This window comes from Grus americana, chromosome 12 (assembly GCF_028858705.1).
Source record: "Grus americana isolate bGruAme1 chromosome 12, bGruAme1.mat, whole genome shotgun sequence".
NCBI lineage: Eukaryota > Metazoa > Chordata > Aves > Gruiformes > Gruidae > Grus > Grus americana.
The window spans coordinates 15,925,835-15,948,282 of record NC_072863.1 but is presented as its reverse complement, the minus strand read 5'-3'; the positions used below and the strand labels follow the sequence as shown (position 1 = coordinate 15,948,282).

The 22,448-nt window shown below is 47.7% G+C and overlaps 1 protein-coding gene across 2 annotated transcripts in view; it reads left to right on the top strand.

Moving 5' to 3' along the window:
- Positions 1-22,448, top strand: part of RNF128 (ring finger protein 128) — a 43,326-nt gene that overhangs the window by 3,568 nt on the left and 17,310 nt on the right. Inside the window, exon 1 of one of the 2 annotated variants that reach the window (XM_054839685.1) lies at positions 10,357-10,866. The exons of the other annotated variant lie outside the window; for it this stretch is intronic. Coding sequence (XP_054695660.1) covers positions 10,422-10,866 — 445 coding nt within the window. The 5' untranslated portion in view covers positions 10,357-10,421. Of the gene's footprint in view, positions 1-10,356; positions 10,867-22,448 lie in introns of those variants that run through there. 2 annotated transcript variants of the gene reach the window in all.

Below are 22,448 nucleotides of genomic sequence, written 5' to 3'. Positions count from 1 at the left end.
ACTCAGGAGGAACAGCACCTTGGCAGAACTGTTGTACAACGGGAGCAAGCAGGTATCGGGCATCTCCGTTTGTCTGTACAATAGAAATAATTGGCAATCCTGACTATAATTGAAAAAAATTGTGGTGGATCTGTGTTTGCTTCCAACTTGTTTCTAGGATATTCTGTAGCCTCAAAGTCTAACTTTTGTTATCTCAGAAGTATTGTGAGATAGGATCTTATTAGCTGTTGGTGCAATACCTGTTCTAAACTTGTGGGCTAAATGCCTGACAATGGAGTTTGGTTTTATCTTTTGTTTTGAAAGCTGTTATAAAATCTTGCTCAGGTTCCTCATCTTAACTCTCTGAAATATCATTGCTTATTTGATCTTCAGAGTCATTCCTGTTTTACAACACCTTTTGAATTATCTCCTCTGTTTACTATAGAAAAACCTGTGATCCCTGTCCCGGCTTTGAACAGCCTGTGGGACCTGCAGGTGGAAACAAACGAATTTCCAAGAACGTCCATGCAAAGCAGATGCCACAAACTTCCCTTTTCATTTATTCCTTGGGACGTGAGCAGCTCTGCTAACAGCAGTCCACATGCCTCCATGAAGTCAATGTTCTCATGGTGCAGACTAAATTCCTCCTTTTATTGTCTGAGAAAATTGTCCAAGTGGCTTCACGTCTTTGATGCGGGGAGAGGTGCGGATGCCGGGAGGGTGGCGGCAGGAAGGGTGAAGCACACAGCCCTTCACCAGTGGGAGCCCTCACTGCAAGGAGAGGCTGGGAGAGCTGGGGCGAGTCCGTCTGGAGAAGGCTTGAGGGGTTCTCACCCATGTGTACAAATTCCTGATGGGGCCAGGGAGGGTAAATATGCTGGAGACAGACTCCTCTCAGTGGTGCTCAGTGAAAGAAATAGAGACAATGGGTACAAACAAGAAATTATGGAAGAAAAAAACTTCACAGTGAGGGTGGTTGGTCAGTGTGGCAGGTTGCTTAGAGAGGTTGTGCAGTCTCCATCCTTGGAGATACTCAAACCCTGACCGCACACGGCCCTGGGCAGTTGCCTCCAGAGCTCTCTGCTCGGAGCTGGGCTGGACTGTCCAATCTCCAGAGCAGACAGCCTTTTCCTTCCAGAAAGGCTCCCGAGCAGCCATAAAAATCCCTGCAGGTTGTGCTCACCTCCTCAGAGTGCAGGCTGCCAGGGAGCTGCCTTCAGGTCTGGGATTTTCCAGGTCCCCCAGAACACGGAGCCCACAAAGCCCAGGACCTCACCATGCTGGCATTTAGTACTGTTTCTTTAGCTTCCAAGGTAATCAGTGTGATGATTACCAGCAGAAGGTTGTCCTGGGACCACAGCGTGGCTCTCTGTTGTGGTTTAACCCCAGCTGGCAACTAAGCCCCACGCAGCCACTCACTCACTCCCCCCATGGCAGGATGGGAGAGAGAATCAGAAGGGTAAAAGTGAGAAAACTCATGAGTTGAGATAAAGACAGTTTCATATGTAAAGCAAAAGCCGTGCACACCAGCAATGCAAGCCAAGGAATTCATTCCTCGCTTCCCATGGGCAGGCAGGTGTTCAGCCATCTCCAGGAAAGCAGGGCTCCATCACGTGTAATGGCGACTTGGGAAGACAAACACCATCACTCTGAACATCTCACCCTTCCTCCTTTTTCCCCTCAGTTTTATGTGCTGCTAATGACATCATGTGGTATGGAATATCCCTTTGGTCAGTTGGGGTCAGCTGTCCTGGCTGTGTCCCCTCCCAACTCCTTGTGCACCCCCAGCCTACTCGCTGGTGGGGTGGTGTGAGGAGCAGAAAAGGCCTCAACTTTGTGTAAGCACTGCTCAGCAGTGACGAAAACATCCCTGTGTTACCGACACTGTTTTCTGCACACACCCAACCCACAGCCCCACACCAGCTACTGTGCAGAAAATTAACTCCATCCCAGCCAAACCCAGCACACTCTCTCACGAGCTTCCTCTATTAGCAAAGCTCAGAGAGGCTTTGCAAAACTTTAACTGCCAGAATCAGAAAAAGAAGCCAACCTGCTGGCTGACCATTTCCCCTAAAAAGAGAAAAGTAGCATCCTCTGTTTAACCTGCTGGAAACAAAGATCAAAAGAAATATCTGCATCTAATCAAGTCAATCAATCTGGCTTCTAATTGCAGTCATATAATATATTATAGGAGATGCACAGCTGTCCTCAGTTGCTTATCAGTGTAACCTCTCTTATCAGACACACCATTGCAGCTGAAGTTGTGTTAATTGTTACAACCCAAAAACTGAAGAGAAAAAGAAGGTGCTGGCCACCTCAGGTATGAGCGAAATGAGTCCTGGGGGGCATGGTGGAGTGGGCTGGTGAGGGTCAGCTCCCGGTGCCTCTGGTCCGCACTGGCACTGCTGTGGAACACCTCGGATCGATGAAAGCCAACGAGGCAAACCATGATCTGCTTGAGCGTAGTAGTACCTGAGCAAAGAGCTAGGCCTAAATAGCTAAGAGGAAAATGCTCAAGATAGATTGAGTTTAAAGTCTCATCTCCTCGAAGGCTTCTGTGGTTCTGGGTGTTGCTCAGGCCAAGACCCAGAGCTCAGAATCCAGCTGGATTTAAGCATTTTGTGCGTTGTCTCTCACCGTATTTTGAGACGGTCCCTCCTGGCAAACCACAGAGGGTGTAGTGGAGACCTTTTTCTCCAAGAGCTCAGTGCGCTGACTCACACCGGGGAAGAGCTGGGTTTGGTTCCTTTTATCACCTGTGAGGATTCAAACCCATTTTCTTGCTTCCTTGAAGATGCCCGAGGTTCAGGCTGTGCTGGCGTGCAATGCGCCGTTTGTGCTCGGGGCGCTGCAGGAAAGCAGAGCCGATCGCTGGCCCTACCCAGACCGGCGCACAGGTAGAAGCAGGACAGCGGGTGCTTGAAGTAAATAAATAGTTTTGTGAGCAAAACAACTAACGCAGCGGGATTTTTGTCCTCACGCCTGTGTCCCTATACCCCCTCTGACTCCACATGGGTAACATTTTCTTCTTTTCCCCCTTCCCTATGATTTCACCTCTTGTTCCCACCACAAGCTCGAGAGTCCTTTGGTTTCCTTGTTCTTCGAACTAATGCACCCCACTCTCGCGGGTGGACCCCTCCCTGGGCAGAGTCAGGAGCTGGCACTCCAAAGACAGCACATGGTTGCTGAACCTCAGGTCTCTGTCTCTCCTGAGGGACCCACAGGAACTGACAGGGGTTTCTGTCCTCTAACCAGCTGCTGATGTTAAAAAAAACTTGTGGGAGTCTTCTCCTTGAATATTCCAAGCTTTAGGCTGAGTTTGGTTGAAATTGGTTGTCAGTGTAGGAAAGCAGGAAAGTTATCTGCAGGGAGGAGATGGGGAAGGAGGAGGGATGAGGACAGAAAGGAAAACTATATGACTGCATACCTGGTTTCCTCTGAAAACCAAAACCAAAAATGAGCCAACTTCAGATTTTGGAGGTGATTTAAGCGCATCTGATCAGAGGTTTTCAGAATGTCTTTTAGACCCAAATTTCACTAGATTTCTTTCTGGATCAGCCTTTTGTTTCTTTTAAAATTCCTATTGCAATTTACTGTCCTGTCTACTTGACTCCTAGTCCAGCTGACTTTCTAACTAAGGTTTTATACAGGGTCTTTACAGAAAAAAAAAAAAAACCCAAAACTCTTAAACCTTGCAAAATCAGTGGAAGTGCTTCCTTGTATTTCAGTGGACTGCAGACCGTGCCATTAACATGTGGCAATGTTGAGTCAGCAACTGTGCAATAAGCTACACCACCTTTTTTATAGGTGCATTTATTACTGTCTTTCTTAGAAATTAATGCTAAACATTGTAAAGTTGTTGTTTTAGAAGTAATTTAGAAGATATTTTAAAATGGGCCATCAATTGGCCTGTAGTAGTTGCTGTTTTCAGTTAAAATCTACGGCTGCTTTCTACGCAGTTTTCCAGATGGGTTGGTGGAGCCATAAAAGGATCACCTTGCATCGTGTGCATTACCATGTGCATCCCCTGAAGAGTGAAACTGTTAATGAAAAAACCCTGAAATACAAATCTTATCTGTACATAAATCAAAGAGATCTATAAATAACACTATTTGCTATGGATACAGTCCATTTCATGCTTGGAGATCTTGCAGGCAGTGGGCTGCCCTCTCCCCAGTGTTCTCCCAAGCCGTGGCCATGAGCACCTTTGCATCAGTTGAGTAAAGATGCAAAAGGGGCAGAGGAAAAACCATCTGTGGTTTTACAATTTCTTCCGTCTCAAAGAGGAGGAGATGTTGAAAGAAGCATCCATCAGAAGACTTTGCTGAGCCCAAACCACCGCGCGAGGTCTCCAACCTCTGAGGCGAGGAGGAGCAGCGCCTCTAGCTCTTAACTTTGCAGTTCAGGCTCGTCGTGCTTTGAAGTCATGTGCCAAAAATAAATGTCAGGGAAAAAGGTATGTCCTGAAACACGTTGCTTAGTCCAGAGCTGATCTTTGGTTTAGACAGTTCCATGGCCCTCTCAGAAAGGGAACGAGTGCCAACCGCTCCTGGCTGCGATCCATGACGGCTGCCTGGTGCTGGGTGGCCCTTGGGGAGCTTGGCGATCCCGTAACCCCCCCAGCCGCCAGCTAGGTCCAAGCACTGAAATCCTAAATCTCACACACCTTCCCCGAGAGGATTTGCTCCTCCTTGGTTTTTCCCTTTGAATGCTTTTCTCTAATGCTTCTGTCCTCCTCCCGGTCCCCTTTCCGGGGACAGTCTCTGCTGGGGTGGCAGGTGCCTCTGCAGTGTGTCAGCAACTCTTGTGGGAGGGAGGGAGGGAGGGAGGGAGGGAGGGAGGAAGGAAGGAAGGAAGGAAGGAAGGAAGGAAGGAAGGAAAGGTAAACCAGGTTTTCAGGACCAGCTGGAGTCACTGCTGAGCTTTCCCTGATGGAGGTAGCGAGGACTTTTCACAGAGGCTGTGCAGATTTGGGGGAGATAAGGTCAGAACTGAAACTAGGCACACTGTACCTTGGATGGCAAAGCTCCTCAGGGATGTGCTACTGATTTCTGCGAGTAGCTGCGATCTGCAGCCCCGTAGTTTATGCATACGTACAAGCAAACCCAGAAAGGGCAAACATTTTGACTTGGGCGCGTTTCTTCCTCAAAGGGCCAAGTGCCAGTATGTTCTGCTCTTGAGGATGTGTTCAGACTTCCAGTCACCTGATGCTCCTCAGTTGGTCAACTGCATTACATGCGTTATATGGAAAATCTCGGTCCCCAGGCTGGATGGAGGTTGCCCAACGTGCTGCAGGGGAAGGAAACCACTGATTCAGTCCCCTGCTTGGAAACTCCACTGTCACTGAATAAAGACCACCACTGAATCAACAGGCCTGAGTAGCATCATGCTTCAGCTCCATGTGAAACCAAACCAGACCCAAAGTATGTGTTGTCTGGCAAGTTCTGGCCTTTCTTGTATGTTTTCTTTTGTTCTTGTTTTAGTTTTTCAGAGGAATTGTGGATGATTTTTTTTTTTTGCTCAAGGCTCCTTGTAGACACCTGTGGGGAATGCTTTTATCTTCACTTTAATTTGCTTGCATCTCCTAGATATTGCTTATTTCTATTTATCAACCAGCTTCCTTTGAAATGAAAGATGGAAAACAAGATTTCATGAAATTGCAAGCGTCTTTGATGGGCGGAAGAGTGCATGTGAACTTTGGTCAGTGTATGAGCATCCATCCCTTCTGTACCTTCAGCCTCTGCTGACAGAATTTTGCCCATATTCTCTGGGGTAGTAGAGGGCACATGTAGCGCTGTCACAACAATTGGTCCCACTGTGCCAGAAATACGGAGAAACAATGTTTGCTTCCCTGGCACTGGGGACTCTTGCGCACATCTGGCTAGCCGAGGGAAAGCGTTCGGTGCCAGCGCACAGGGCGATCTGACGCGCTGTTTTTTTCCCACGTCCCGTGATCAGAGAGTTGTAGGCTGGAGTTTCCAAGTTGTGTTAAGAGCCAAACAAGCTCCTAGATTAAGAGCTCCTGAAACTTAACGGGAACTGGCAACCTCCGTGTGTCTTCTGCATCTAGTCAGATCCTCCTGGAAGCTCCTACGCCCCACAGGCAGGAGGTCGGGAGGTTTCCAGCCTCTACACCTTCTCCAGCCCAACTCTGTCATCTTTGGAAAGCAGAAAAGGTCTCCAAGCTCCATTCTCATACCTTTTTTTTTTTTTTCACCTAGCTTAAAAACTTGGGATGCTGTAGCCCACACCGTTGCCTGCTCTGGAGCAAGTCACTTGCCCAAGCCCCCCTGTTGCTGGTCATGGGCATGAGCTGGTTTTGGACAAGGAAACGCAACATCTGTTGTCTTTAACTTGTGATTCAGGGTAATGTTTGTTCATGGATTTTTTTGTCCCATGACATTCAGTCCTGGGTTTCATTTTAGGGTGCTCCTTTTGATTGCTTTTTCCATTTTTATAAGTGCTTCTCCTTTCCACTTCATTGTTCAGTGGAGCAGGCCCAGAGACACGGTTCAGATCCCTATGCTGAGGGTTCAGTGCTGGCCCCTGTAGTGCTTTGCCCGAACAGAGATTTGTTGTGTCCTTGTGAGCTTTCCTCCAAAGGCAGAGATCCAGAGCTGGGTACTTGAATTAGAAACAATTGCAGTTTTGAAGGACACGGACATACAGGTCTCTCATCAGCAAGATGCCCTGAGTGATCTGGCTTGACATTAAAAAGCAATATTTAACATACACTTTTTTTTTTTTTTAATCTTGAAAAAGGATGTTTAAATATTTACTTAAATAAGATAAAGCTCCAGATAATGATAGGGTCCATCCCTGTAGAAGGCGGTGCCAGCATTCCCAGGGTTTCACTTTGTTCATCTGAAAGTCATGCCCTACTTTCTCAACTTCTCTGAGCCTCCACCAGTAGCCATGGGAAAAAAATGGAAAGCAAAATTATACAGCATAAGTTTTTAAATAACAAAAAACTTTTAAGGTTAAAAAAAAATCAGATCTATGCCAGAAATGCCTTAATGCTTTACCTATTTTAGATGTAATTCTGCTTCTGATTTTGTGGGACCCCATTAATGCCGCTTACCCTATAATTCTCACATCTGTAGTCACCATGGGCTAGTGTGCTTTTAGCTTCAGGAACTTTTAGAAAGCTCTGGCAAACAAACATAGCAGAAGTTGCACTACTTGTTAATACATTGTACTACATGGCACAGCCACTACAATGTCTGGCCTCTTTCTCCAAAACAAAACGTGCTTTCTCCAAATTATAAAATCTCAGCTTTTTATGTAAGGGAAGAAAAAAAAACCACAACCCCACAGCAAAAAAAAACCCCTATCAACCCTCCTCTTGCCTGGTCCCTCCAGGCTTCCCGGTAGCAGTGACTATTTTTAATCGCTACTCAATACTCACCTTTTCTGTTGTGGATTACGGGTAACTGAGCTGAAAGCCATCAGACAAACCATATTTTTTCAAACACAAGTAAAGGATACACTTCAGCGAGGCTGCAGATCTGTTTATTAATTACCATTCTGGAAGAAGATTGAATGAATGAGAGCCCAGAAAGTGAGATATGCAGCTTAAAAATAGGCATAATTGACATGCTGGTTTTGAAACACACCGTTTTAACTCTGCTGGGGTGTCCCTCTGTGCCCTGACGCTGTCCCAGCCACCTCACCCAGCTCCTCTCAGTTGTGCTGGCCCACGTTGACCGTTGGCCTCTTGCAAGTGGCTTCCCTGCCAAGCCGAGCAAGGCTGGTGTCTTCCAGGGCTTGCTCAGAAGGACTGACTACTGTCAGCACCAGCATCCGCTTTTTTGCCTCAATACAAACACTCGACCTCCTTTGCTTCCTAGCCTGAGAAATTCCTGAACCACAGTGAAGAAGTTTTCTGTTTGTGCCTGCCATTGGCTGACTCGGTTATTGTCAAGCGAGTGGAAACATTACCTGAGCAAGGAGTCAAGTTTGGAAACATGTTACCAAAATAACGCCATGGCAGCGAAATGTCTGCCATCACATTTAGAGCAATTCCATTTCTTGTTACCGCTCTCTGCACTGCACGGTGAGAAGTTCACGTGTAGGCTCCGTGTTCATTTTGGTGAGATTACCGAATGTGTTGGGGACGCTTTGCCACCCAGCAGCAGCCTGGGCAGCGTGCACGTTTCCCAACGGTTGCCGAAGAGCAGTGAAGTTAGTTACTACCACCCAAAGCCAGGCTGGAGCTGAGGAGAGCTGTGTCCCGGCACAGAGCCGCCGCGGTGCCCTGCAGGTCTGCTCCCTGGCAGCCTGCCTGCCGCAGAGACGCCTGCAGCTGCAACATCTGCACCCGTGCTGTCGCTTTGTCGTAATCATGCGTAAGAAACTGTGGCTAAGCCTTATACTCAAAATCCCCAGAACTATAGGAAGTTCTGCAGTCCGAGGAGGTTCCAATCTTTGTCTTTGGTCCAATTTTGTCTCAGTGAAAATGCCAGAGCTAAACATCCCTAAAGCTTTGGAGGCATTTGAAGCTGAGTGGTTTGGCTGCTGACTATTGCATAAGGCTTGGTTATATTTTCAGAGTGTTGTTAAGTTGTTCCCTGCACCTACGTGGAGCAGGTTTCAGACCAAAAAAACCCTTGTCTCTCTGACTGCTCACAGATATACTTCTTATTATAGCTAGAGATGTTACTGTTTAAATAAGTTGTCTACATAGATTGGAATGAGAAAATGAGAAGTTGTTTAGGTTAGAACAAAAGGGTTCACTTAGTAAGCTTTGCATGTTTAGCAATATTGATCTTTAGCAAATTGCTTCATCTGCTCTTCGTTACCTGCTCTGCACACTGCTATTTCAGCAGCAAAACCAAGCGCTGATCTCCCTGTACTGCCAAGCTACAGAAACCCGTAGACACCGTGCTGGCAGGGGTGGACACCAGTGGAGTGGGTTGGTTTCAAAGCCCCTGCCCCCAGGTAGATGTTCAAACCCGAGTCGGGTTTGACTGCGTAACGCTCGTGGTCCTGCACTCCGCGCAGGTGCAAGTGAAGGAAAATGTGCGCCACAGATCGACGCTGAGTTATCGGTTATCAGCCACGTGGATTCAGGATCAGCCAAAAGCCTGCGTTAAAAACTAAGCAGTGCCAACTCATATCAGAAAGGCTTTAACTTTGTGTTTACACTAATTTTGTAGGTGATTGCATAGGCAACAGCTGAACTTGTGCCATGTAATCACTGCACAGGAATGATCCCTTCTAAATGACGAGCTCCCATCCAGAGACTCAGCCTGCACGTAGTGACATGTGGCCGTTTGGGGATGTGTCTGAGGGGCTCCCGGTGCTGGGGGCAATTCCTGCAGAGCAGCTGATAGGAACAGGGCCTCGCGATCAGAAGAGCAGCTCTATGGAGAAGAGAAGCTCAAAATGTTCTTGATTCTCCTGTTACCTTCCTTTCTTCCCTCAAATTCCCTGGTGGGGCTCTACAGCGTGTCACACTCACGTTTGCAGCGATTCTGCAAGAGGTCTGACTGCACTGCCTGATGCAGGACAACCTAGCAAAAATGTGTATGCGCCGGAGCAAGAGATTTCTGAATGCAAACTGGCCGCCCGAAAATTACCTGCAGAGCTCTCCCTGGAGAAATGCAAATTTTCATTGCGAGTTACATAGATCACATAATAATTAACTACGCAAACACTACTAATACAAAAATAGAAAAAGGCGGTTTTGGTTGAAGCGGCAGGTTTATAGTGTATGTCTAACGACAGGGAGAACAATGGCCAGCGAGTTAACAAAGCTAACCTGGTACTCTACAAACCAATTTCAGGCAGGACTGATACCGCATGTTGCTGAGCGTTCAGCAAATATTAACTCAACGGGCCGAAGCGCACTGGGTCACGGCTGGGCACTGGGGGCTGGTGTTACTGTGCTGCGGCTCTGCTGTGGGGTGGCCCCTTCAGGGCTGGGGCCCCCGGTGCTCGGGGGGGGTGGGTGGGGGGGACACTGCGGGGGAGGCAGTCTGGAGGAGGGTCACCCACTGTGCTGGGAGGGGGGGTGATCCACCCTTCCTGGGAGCGATCCGGGAGGTCACCCATCGCCCCTGAGAGGGGACGGTCAGGAGGAACCATCCCTTCTGAGCGGTGAGCCGGGTGGGCGACCCACCGCATCCTCCCCCCGGGAAGCAACCTGGGATGGTGACCCGCTGCTCTGGGAGGCGATCCGGCGAGGGGGAGCCCCCGTGCCCCCCTCATCGCCGTCGGGGCGCCCGTGGCTGCAGCGCTCGGCACTCCCCCCCCCCCCAGCGCCGGCACCGGCTGCGGGGGGGGTGCGGCGGGCCCGGGGACTCCCGGCGGGGTTCCCGCGGCGGGCGGGGGAGGCCGTGCCGCGGCGGGGGCGGCCCCGCTCCTCCCCCGTGGGCGGTGGCGGCGGCGGGGCCGCGGCGATTTTAGGCGGCGGCGGGCCCGGGCCGTACCGTGCCGGGATGTTGTCGGGGGCCGCGCTGCTGGCGCTGGCCGCGCTGCTCTGCGCCGTCCCGCTGCCGGCTCCCCGCGGGGCGGCGGCGATGGCGGTGTGGACCGCCTGGCTGAACGTGTCGTGGGAGGACGGCGCGAACCACAACCGGAGCGGCTGGGAGGCGAGCGAGAGCGGCCTGTACGGGCAGGACTCGCCGCTGCAGGCGGCCGCGGGGGTGCTGGTGCTGCCCGACGGCCGCGACTCCTTCAACGCCTGCAGCGCCCGCACCAACTTCAGCGGGGCCCCCCCGCCCGGCGCCGGCGGCTACCCGGGCTGGTTCGCCCTCATCCAGCGCGGCGGCGGCTGCTCCTTCGCCGACAAGATCCGGCTGGCCGCGGAACGCGGCGCTACCGCCGCTGTCATCTACAACTACCGCGGCACCGGCAACGAGGTGCTGCCCATGTCCCACCACGGTGAGCCCCCGCGGGGCCCGGCAGCCGCCGGCTGGCTGGGAAGGAGGGGGGGGCCTTAGAAAGAGAAGGGTCCCTACGGTGGGAGCTGCCCCTTCCCGCCCCTCGGCAGGGTGCGAGAACAGGGCACGTCTTGGGTTAACCCCAGCTGAGGGTGTACCCAGCTTTGATGCTCAGTGAGAGACCCGAATTTCTTTCCGGCTCTCCCGCACAAGAAGAGTTTCTGCCCGGACGAGCCGGTGCTGTTCAAGGCGCTGCCGTTGTTGAATTTTCTCTGATTAATGAGTAACGATGTCTGATAGCTGAGGCTGCTATTGTGGGCTGAGGGCGAGCAGGCGGCTGCCTGAGCTTTCTGGCCTGGGTGGGCTGGGCACTGGCTGCAGGTGTGTCGGGCTGAAGGTGGGAATAGTGTCTCCGGTTTGTTTGGGTTTCTAGCGTGACCAGGTAGCTGCCCGGAGTTGATGGATGCTGGGGTTTTTAAAGCCTGTAAAGTCTGTGGAGTAGATTTGGGCCCCGAAATAGGCTGGGTTTCCACACTCGGGCAGTCTTTCTCCGTGTCCTGCACGCTAATCAGCTCAGAAATCGGCAGAGTATGAGAGTCTTCCATAGGTTGCTTTTCACCAGCAAGGTGCCACTTCCAGTGCAAGTGGCTACGGCCCTTTAAAGGTTGTTTCCATTTTGCAGGGGCTGATGACAGAGCCTCTCTTCTCTCACTGAAGAAAGCCTCCTACTTGCCAGCAGTGTTCTTACTTTCTGAGCTGCCCATCTTTCAAATGAAGAATGAGATTTGGCTGTATTTCAGGCTAGTATTCCCTGAGAAACAGCCCTGGGCCAAAAGCTGTCTAACTGCCTCTGGCAGCAGCAGGAGCGGGTGCCTGCCTGTGGTGGGGCAGGGCGAGCTGGCTTTGGTGGCCCTCGGCTGTTGGATTGATGTGCACGCACCTCACGGGTGTGTTGGTATTCTGCTAAGTGGCACTGCTTTGGGAAGCCACGTCTTCTGGAGAGAAAGGCAACAGTGAAGATGAATAGTGAGTCTTAAAGCTTTAACTGGTTTAAAAAATAATTATATCCTTGCAGCACCCCTCTTAGGAGGGGTGGAGAGGATTTCTGTCTGTTAGCGGTGGAGGTAAGTGTTCTGGTGAGACAAGGAAACAGTAGCTGCCTCTGGAGTTTCATTGTGTGCAATCTTAATGAGCTGTATGACTGTCTGTATTCTGCTTAAAGAATTTAAAACATACAATCTAGATGGGCTCTGGCCTTTCTGAGGTAGAGCTTTCTTATGTAACCAAATCATCTGCTGACAAATGCTATTGAGATCTGGCTGTCAGAGGGCAAGTTCCTCCCACTGAACTCACGGTAGCATCCCTGCCCTGAACCCTGTTCACTGTGTGCCTGCCTAATCCTGCAGCTCTGAGGAGCTCCTTTGGCACTGCTGACCTGGGTAGGGCACTGCTGAACCTGTTCTTGATGGGAAGGTATATGTGCTCCTGCTCCCTCTTCCATCCTGGCTGCTGGGAGACCTACAGCATCCTAATATTGCTAGGAGCTGCCTTGTGAAATGAGCCGTCTGCTCCAAGAGGAGCTCCCTCCTTCCCCGTGCTGTCTAAGCTTACTGCTGAGGGATTTATGTCAGAGTGGCTCTAGCTGTCCTGATTATCCTACATGATGGGTTACAGGCTTGAGGGCATATTGGAACTTCCCAGCTGAACTGCAGACAAACAGCACAGGGATTTCTTGGAGAAGACAGCTTCTGTCAAACTGCTTGCTTCATCTGCGCGACCCCTCCTTGCCATGTCCTAGCACAATTACTGGGCTAAGTTTGCTGCTGCTGTTGCTTTTATTCCTTGTCCTTGTTTTAGTCCCTCACTCTCCCATTCCGCCCTCCCTCTTCTTCCTCTCTGGACTTGAGTTACCTCTTTGCATTGTCAAGGTCATCTGCGAGTCCCTGTTCTCACCTCTTCCCACAGTGATACTCCTCCTTCGGCTCATGTGGCTTTGGTGGCATGCTGTGCTTGGGCCACCCGTGCCGTGTGTCCCTGCTGGGAGCCAACGCTCTCCAGTCAAACTTGACAAACGTTGCAGGGTTTCAACACAGCACGGCTAAGAGGAAGCAAGCTACAAGTGATCAACTTCATCTGTCTTGCCAAGTGTAGGATATTCCATGTATAATGCTGATGGGGTATAGTGCTGTAGGCTGAGCTCAAACTTAAGAGGTAAGAGCTGGTCATATTGGCCTTTGCTGAACTGTGCTTTGGGATGGGTCACCTCTTCTGGCCTCCCATGGTGGCACTGGATGCTCCAGTTCTTCTGGAGACAGTGGTGAAGATAGCCCCGCTCATTAAAGAATGGGTTTTGTGCAACTACAACTCCCGCTGTTGCCATAACGTCTGTAGCGATGCTAACCACAATCTGGGTTTCCTAATTGGCTTTGTTTCTGCTTTAACTGGGCCATCGTATGCTGTGAAATGAAACCAAATGAAGCCCAACAGTTTCTCCAAGCTGAGGCAGTTGGAAGTAGCAGGAGGTGGCTTTGTGGTTAGGGGGAGCGAAACCTCAGGGCTTTCCCATCCCCTGACCTGCCTGGGAGAGCATCTCCCCTTGCTTGTGCTGCAACCCAGAGCTTTCCTCTCCGCAGCTGGGCAGGGGAGCTGTCATCTGCCTGGCTGAGAAGGCAGATCCCTGTGGGTGGGCTTTGATAAAATGTATGGCCCAACATGCTTTTCTTCGCAGAACTTTGGTAGCAACAGAACACAAAATTAACAGAAGCTTATCTGGAAGTACAGTGTGCCTCTTTCTGCAGCTGTCAAGCTTGGCTTTTGAAGCAGCTTTCTTGTTCAGAGACTTAAACATGCCTGTACTTGACAGCAGTGTTTGTCCTGATCATCCTGCTTCCAGAGACTTCTTTTCTTATAGCCATCATGTTTAGTCTGATGAATTCTTTATTGCTTATATTGGTGCTCTGTATGGAAACACTTTGGTATGCCAACTTTAAAAAACACCAAAACCCAAACCATCCTAGCAGTACGACAGAACGCAATTAATATCTGATTTGGCTATGATCAAACCCTGCCTAATCTCTCTAACACATAGAATGTCAAGGATTTAATGGAGTCCAAAGTAATATTTACTTTGTACTTTTATAAGCACAAAACCGTATCAATTAGTAAACTTGAGTTTTAATTGTGCTCATTTTGAGAAGATGGTACCGCTCTGTGGCAGGCTGAGCAAGGTTTCAAAGTACAGTTCTGTGTGCTTATAATTGCACCTCTTTGTAATCTATATTGACCTTCTGAAAAAGACATTTGATTGGAGAAAAAACAGCAGCATGTGGGGAAAAAGTGCACAACAAGAGTTGGTTTGTTTTAAAGGTGGACCTTGACTTAAGATAGAACCAGGCTGTTAGGTGGCTTTGGTGTCAGGGTATGGAGGTAACCATGGAAAGGGTTCTTTGGTGTTAAGTATTTCCCTGTAGCTGGTAAAGAAGGATTCTTTGCAGGTCAGAAAGCTGTTGTGATAATTTTCTTTGGTTCCTCTCTTGTTGTGTAACTCTAGCTTTGAGAAGCACATCACTTGATCTGTGGAGGGCTTATTCTGGGGGAACACAGCTAAATAATTCTGGCTCAAACAGTAATGGCGTGTCTCAGGCTAACAAGATCTGGTTCAAGTGTAAACTTGCATCAGTGGGTGAAAGGGGAAGGGAAGGTTAAATATGTGGCACTGCCACTTATTCTGCAGGAATTTCACTGAGGTGAAGGCTGATCTCCATCTGCTTAGAGGAAATAGTGTATGGCAGAAGTGTGTAATTGTGCTCTGCTCCAATTTTGTGTGAGGCATGGTCTTCAGAAACAAGCTAATACTTTGCCATGATATTAAAAGGCTGATGTGACCTGTAAAACTCGTCCTGGTAAAGATCGAGACAGAACAGTAATCCCAAGGCAGGCTGTGCTGACTTGGTAAATGTTGTGTAAACAAATGATGCACCTTCCCTTTGCAGTGAGGGAAGACTTGCACTGAGCACACCTGAGGTGAGGAGTAAGGATGTGAGGTCTAACTAATGACACTTCCTCTCCCATGTTCCCTGGCCATGGCCGGGTGAGGCTCTGCAGATCTTTTAGCCCTTCCTACCAGCAGCTCCTACTTGAGAAGGAACTTGAATGGAACCACTGTGCCTGGATCGTGTTTGCAGTCTGCAGTGCCTGGAGTTCATAGCTCTTTGAATCTGAGAAAAGCTGTTTGATGTGTATGTGCTGCAACTTTGTCATCATGTGCTCAATTTGGTTCTGCTGGCTGCCTGGTTTAGAGTAAATTAATGTCATGGCTATAGTGGCATTCAGACAACTGGCTGTGGTACACGGGGTCTGGCTGCTGCCCCTGATCTCCCACCTGCAGGGTATAGGGGGGGTGCGATAGTGAGTTGGGGTTGCCCACAGCGCAGAGGTCTCTGAGCAAGCGTGAGAGGCAGAGAAGCAGGCTAGACTAATTGGTGCTACTGGCAACTTCTGATCCCTGCCCTTGCTCTTTTTGGTCTAATTTAGGTGCCTCTGTGCCACGGAAAACTGCAGGGTAGGCACCAGCCCTTAGGTAGCCTGGAACAGGTCTGCGAGGTGCCCTTGCTCTTCGGGTTTACTGCGCTGCTGAAATGTGCCAGGATGAATTAAAATCCTAAGTGACAGCTGCGGTAGCAGAGGCTTTATTGTGTGGGACATACAGCCCTAAAACAATAATGGTGCTTGTTTGCCTCCAGTCTTGAATGTGCCAGCGAGCAAACAGCGGTCGTTGTTCCCCACTGCATCAAATGTGACCTGTCATCTTTCTGCAGACAGATGCCTTCTGGCTTACACCGTGCTGACTTACATTATTTTATCATTAGCTTTCTCAAACTCACTTGTTTCCAGTGAGCACTTAGCTAATAACCCTTGCTCTCAACACGAGCTATGAGCTCAATCTCATTTGAAGAGGGTGAGCAATGTATTTACTAAATCAAAATTGCTGAAACCGGTTGAGTAAATTCACCAGAGAGTTGTCATTAGGGAACGTTGATTGCTTTTTCTCCAGAGGGTTTTAGATGCTGTTTGCTAGATTGAAAGATGATACTTTGCTCCTGCAAGTGCCCCTGACCAAACAGCATGGGAAGAGTGCTGTCCTACAGATCTCATTCATTTCGGTGCCCTTAAGAAGCATACTGCCTTGGCTGCTGTTTTAAAGGATGATTTCATGTTCTAAATGTTCTAAGATTTAGGGCCTGGCAGCATTTACATGAGTCTCAAAGGCTCAGAAGGAAAAAAAAAAAACAAACTGGTAATTGTTGGATTCACTTGGCAAATAAAAGCTCATGTCATGTAAAACTACATTTGGCCTTGATGTGCTCCTTTGGACACCCAGCTTGTTTGGTAAAAGTTTCCCCATGCTTCCTAGTGTGGAAATCTTCCTTAGCCACAGTAACTGCTGGGTGACCAATCTGGAGGCCAACCTCACTGGAGAGTGTCCGTAGACAAACATGGGTGGCAGTTCCCAAGCAGTGTAGTTCATTAATAAATGTAGTGTTGGCGAAGAGCATATGGTGGTATATGTTTCCAAGCAAACTGGATTCTCCAAAATATGTGTTTCCTTTGCACAACCCAACCACCTGTTAGCAGGGGGTTTTCCCTCTCTTCTGTCCTCACCAAGCTGAGGATCTTCTAAGGCTCGCTCTCATATCTAAATTTCTCTGCAATGCTCCTTCCCACCCCATCTCTTTTTTTTTTTTTTAAACTTTTTAAAGTTCTGGCTATTGCTTACTACTCCTGAGTACTCCTGCCAATTTTTGCAACTTTTTTCAAGTGCCTTGCTGTTGCATGTTTACCTCTGTACTTTGAAAGACTTGTATGTTGAGGATCAGGCATAGTGCCAGCTGCCAAGCAAAGCAAGCTGAAAGCAGATTTCATTAAGCTTAGGTGATAGTGTGAGCAAGAAGACAGTTCAATCAAAAAAGCTGGGGTCATAAGGGGCAGTTGCTTTAAATAACTGCAAAGTAGCCTGGAAGTGAGCAATTCTTTTATCTTGGTGCCGGGTAATGTTTGGGGTGGAAAGCACGCAGAGCAGGAGAAGCAGGGAGGGACAAGCATACCTAGATGTCAGCTTATCCAGGCTTGAATTGCTCCTGGAACTGAGTTCAGTCACCCTCCTCTCTTGCAAAAGGGAGAGCTTATCGCAGGGCAATAAAGGCGTGAGGAAGACGCTTCCTCTGACAGTGTCTGCGATGGAGGATGAGTGCTGGGATAGGTGCTGCTCAGTCAGATCTGCGTTCCTGATTAGACTTGGCCTTGTGCATGTGGATGAGAGCAATCATTACTTTTTTTTCTGCCGACGTTGTCCCATCGATCGGACCAGAGAGCATGCAGGCGTCTGGTTTCATAGTACTTCTCTGAGGTATCGCCCTCGCATCCGTAGCGTGGTGTGGTGCCAAGACACAATGACTTGTGTGCAGCGCTGGCCTTTCATCTGAGATAAATTACATCATGTCCGTAATATCAGCGCAGTCTGTGTATGCTCTTAGTTTATCCTTTCTACTGTAACAGATAACAGTAAACTTGTACCAGCCTGTTCAATAACCACCAGAAATCCTGTTTATTACTATTTCAATACAGTGAGATAAGCAATATTCAAAATGTTATGTCTTAACATTTTTTTTAAACCTGAAAGGCAGTATATCAAATATTTTTCTTACATGCTCGATGAGCCAGGTGTGCTAATCTGGTAGGAAATTGTTGGAGAGTCAACTGACAGTGTCTTTCATGTTGAAGTACAGGAGGTGGCTTGATCTGATGCCTTTTTGCTGATGTTGGGGGCTGGAGGCATGCCAGGGGAATACTGCTAGCTCCTTTGACTAAGGCTGAAGGCACAGCTAGTGCTGATCTGTGCTGCAAGCATCATATCATGTAGATAAAAGCAAAGATCCTGTCACATCTGACCAAGGCCAGAGTTTTTATTTTATCACCCTAAAGAGTCTTCAGCTAGTGATTCTGCTGTGGTTAAGAGCAGCCTAACTTTTCCTTGAGAATTCAAACTCTGAAGTCTGCTTTTTGCTCTTCTCTTTCTTTCTATGTGAAGCAATCAAAATCAAAAGTAATTTCTTCCATTCTGCTTTTTCTGAGCACGTGGCTTATGTGGTGGTCAGCTGGGGCTTTGTATAGCTGCGGAAAGGGGGGGTGTGAAGGGTTATTGCCGTGATAGTCTGAACGCTTCTTGCACGACTGCATTCTCTGAAGACTTCTCTGCAAGATCATGCAAGCGCTTTGAAAATAAAATCCTTCATCCTGTAGTAGGTCTCTGGCAGAACTTACTCAGCTGTAGCAGAATGCCTGCAGCCTTTAATCTGTTAATAATTGCATCCTTCATTTCTCAGTCCTTTTAAAGCATTCAGAGAAAACAGTTCATCAGTTGTCTACTGAATTGCTGTTTGTAAAATAAAAAGATGATCCTTTTTTTAAAAAAAAAAATCTTAGTTTATCTGGACTCACTCTGCTACTGTGATAATTAAACAACTTCCAATCAGGTAGCCATGGCTAGCCTGTCAGAAAACCCCTTCTACACAGGGGAAGAGAACCTTTAACTTTCAGATAGAAAGTTAAGAATTACTGTACTGTTTCTTTTCCTTCCCCTTTGAGTGACTTCTGTGAAACTTCTGTTCTTCAATATTAAAACTCCAGTTGAATCCTAAGGAAAACTCAGTGGTTTTTTTGGATATTAGGTTAAAATATTGTTGAAATGGGTTGCTGATACCACAAAGGACTGTTTGTGGGTATACCCAAGCGAAGCGTTAGGCAAGCCCTGGGGTGAGCTGTGCTGGTTCCCGGAGAGAGGAAGCCGCCGCTGTGCCACAGCAGATGTGTTGGTTGCACAAGGCGCTCTCTGGACAAAATGAAATAATGCTGGCAAAACTCCATGTGCTTAATTTCACGCTGCTTAAAGATGATGCAGAACTTCAGACTTTCAAAGAAGGGGAAATCTGAAATGTTGGAGCTTGTGTGCGGCATGCAAGCTTTTTTCCTTGTTCTAACTGGCCTACTTACCATACTTTATCTTCTTTCTTAATGCCTACAAAACTATTGCCTTCCTAATTTTTTTTCAGCAAACTATGTTGTAGCTAGGTCTGCTCCCAAAGGGAAAGGGTCCCATCATGCTGTTTTACAGCCTGTTCTTGGTAAATGGTGATGGAGACATTGGAGGGGTTTGGCTTTTGCTATCTGAGAAAATAAAAATCTGTAGAATTTGCCCCAGGTTACACTGCGGCCTTTAAACATAAATTAAAGGGTCTTTCATGACTTAACTGAAGCTGAATCTGGTTGATTTAAAGAAAGTTTAAACAATGCAAAATGGTTCCAATGACTGAATGAGCTGAGAAACCAATTTTAAGTAAGGTTAGTGGACCTGACTTGGAGCTGGAGTTCTTGGGTTGGTTTCCATGACATGCAAAGCTGTCAAACAGCTGGAAGTTAATTATTCACTGCAAACAGCTTTGCCAGAGCCTCACAAGATTTGGAAAAACATACACAGTGTTTGTCAGTGTCACCTCAGAGTAGTGAACAGAGAAAATGTTAGATATTTCTCTTAGACCTAATTAATGTTCTCTGAGGTGATAGGTGGGCTATCGAAGTCAGTGCTGGAGGAGGGAAAAGTGTGCAGAGATAGTAAGTCTCATAATTGAATTTTTTGCTTAAGCTTTGAAGGCACATGATGTTTTCTGTTAGCTACTAGTATGTTAGACCTTAAAATGGGCTGCACCAGGAAACAGTGTACAGTTTTAATGCTGGTGTTGTGGGCAGCAGCCTGAGCCGGTTTGGTTTTGTTGGTTATGAAACTCAAGTGGTGAATAAGAAATGTGGTATTGCAATAAAGATTCCTTAAATTCAAACGCTGAAAATAATTTCCTTAAAACTAAACTTGTTTTCTGGCAGTTAATTAGCTGGGGAACTTAAATATGGCCTTCATAACTTGAGGGGGTCTTGTTAACACAGCAGAGACTTAAATTACTGGAGGTGCTCCCTTTCCTCCCATTTCTGGGTTGTGCTTCAGTTTTATTGAATGTGCAACGCAAAAGCTACGTTAAGATTAACACGGGGCAAAGCTTTCTTTTTTTTCTAACATCTGGAAGAAAAGGCAAAGATCTGAAAGTGCAACAGCAAAGTTTAACTTCAAACTGGTTGCGGCTCTGTGGAGCACATGCACAAAACGGCCCGTTTCCTTCTCTTGAGCCTGCTGCCGTGCATGGAGCCGTTTCAACTTGTAGGAGCCTGCACCGGGGTGTCCGGGAGGCAGGATTTTACCCTGGAAAGCACACTGCTATAGCAACACCCTGCTCTCCTCAGGGGAGGATTTGCTTACCAAAGCTGTCTAGGAAGGGCTGGCTGCTGTGAAAGCTTAGGCAGTGCCTAAGTCAAGTCCATGAGCAAGCTCAGTGTCACCATTGCAGAGGCTCTTGTGGGCAGAACTTTCCTGTACGTCTGCGTGCTGTGGCTGTAGTCTCTGGGCTTTTAAGTCTTACTCTGCTACAGTACCTGGAGCAGCTCGTGTAGCTCCCTTCTAAAGCTTTATTTTCTTTCTGCTTTATAGAAAGGCTTTAACAGTAGTGAGTTTTGGGGACCGGACAGAAAGCTTTCAGTCATGTAGCCTCTAATTACTGCAAAACCCGGTGTATTCCTTAATCTCTGAATCTCCTTGATGCTTTGTGAACTCCAGACCACCTGGAAGCTGTAGTGTAACTACCTGAAAGGGTGGACAACTTCAACAGGTCCCAACAGAGAAGGGAGAAAGGAGTGCTCATTACTGGATATTAATAATCAATATCTATGGAAAACCAATTCCCTTTTCATTTAAAAATAAAAAATTCGCTGCAACACCCAGAGCAACCTGCTCGTAGTGTTTCTAGAAGTTGTACTTGTAATATGCCTGGGAAGGAGGTAGTTCCTCTAAGCTGGTAGGGTTTCTCACTTCTTTTGCAAGGGGGATGAAGGAAAAAAAAAACCTATTAGGTCTGAAAATCCCACCTTCTGTGGGAATCGGCTTGCAGCTTTGTTCACCCTGAAGACACTGTGACTCTCTTCCAAGCTGCTTCTGTGGGGAGAGGATTTAGATGATAGCTGTGAAAGATACGGAGACCATGGAGGCATTAACGCTGTGCTCTATCATGGATCTGCAAGTGTTGCCTTGAGGTATGCCATGGAGTCCCACCATACTTAGCAATGGCACACAGGGGCTTACTCATCTGTGACTTACACATATGCAAGGGGTCAAAGAGCTAAAGTTATGGTTATCCTGTACACTGTATATACTTAATCTGAATCAGGTAAGCAATGCTTTGCCACACTTTGTTTTGAATCAGGGGATTTGGTTGGCCTAATCCTTGCCTCAGTGTGCTTTAATGCATGGACAGATCATGATTTTTAGCTAAAAATGATTGCTATTAAGGCATTGATTAGATTATATTGTAGTCTGCTAAATATTGTGGGGTGACTGTTCTCCAGGACCTACAATTTCCTTGGTTCAGAATAGACTTATCTGTAGCACATGCAAGAGTAGCACTGGATTACCATAATCCCCTTAATGAATGTGACAAAGCAGGTGTTTACTGTGCAGAAGTTAATACTCCCAGTTCTGTGCATCTCTTGCACATTGCCTTTCTCTGAATCGCCAAACCTGTAACTTCATGTTTACAGGGAGCAGAAGTGTAATGGTAGAGCAAGTGAAGCCTTTGCAGGGCAGAGTTTAATACTGGTATTTATATTGGTATAAATAGATGAAACTCCACTCTGCATCTGAGTAAACCTGATACAGAAGGTAAAATTTTGATCTCAGTTGTGCAGTTTCCTTGTGTGCTGAATGTGCTTGTGTCCCAGCTCTTCCCCCCGCCCCAACAAACCATTTAAGTTCTTGTGCTTCGTCTGTGCCAACCCGTCTCTGCAAAACAGCATCCTTCAGATTTTGACCAGCGTGCTGCCTTATGATTTGGGAGGTATCTTCTGCAAAACTCCATATCTACAGAGGCAGACTGTATTTGTCTAAAGACTTGAATAACTTTTCCTTTCCAATTTCACAGGAGATGAGAGAGAGGCTGGGAAATGTTTAACTAAACAGGTCTTGCTTCTGTTTAGCAGAGAGCCCATGCTTAGCTAAACAGGCAGCAGCTTAATCTCGGCTTCTAATGTCCCATAAAAACTGTTACAGAAAGCTTCACCTGAATTACAAAAGCTGAGCCTAGGTGAGGAACTTGGGTTTCTGTGAGATTTTTTTTTGCCATGTACAACTATTCGACTTTCCTCTTGCTTTGCTGGACTGTGTGTGTGGGAGGGAAGCTGACAGTTCAGGGCAGCTGCTGTGCTTGAGACACCTCTGCAGGTGTCCCCTCAAGTAGCTTGTTTCCATTAAGATGCCCAAGCACTGTCAGGAGCCTTGGTCTAGGTTAGTGGTTTCCGGGGCACAGGAACATGTTTTGGTACTGTCGTGGTTTTACCCCAGCCGGCAGCTGAGCACCACGCAGCTGCTCACTCACTCCCCCCCATCGGGATGGGGGAGAGAACTGGAAAAGTTAAAGTGAGAAAACTCGTGGG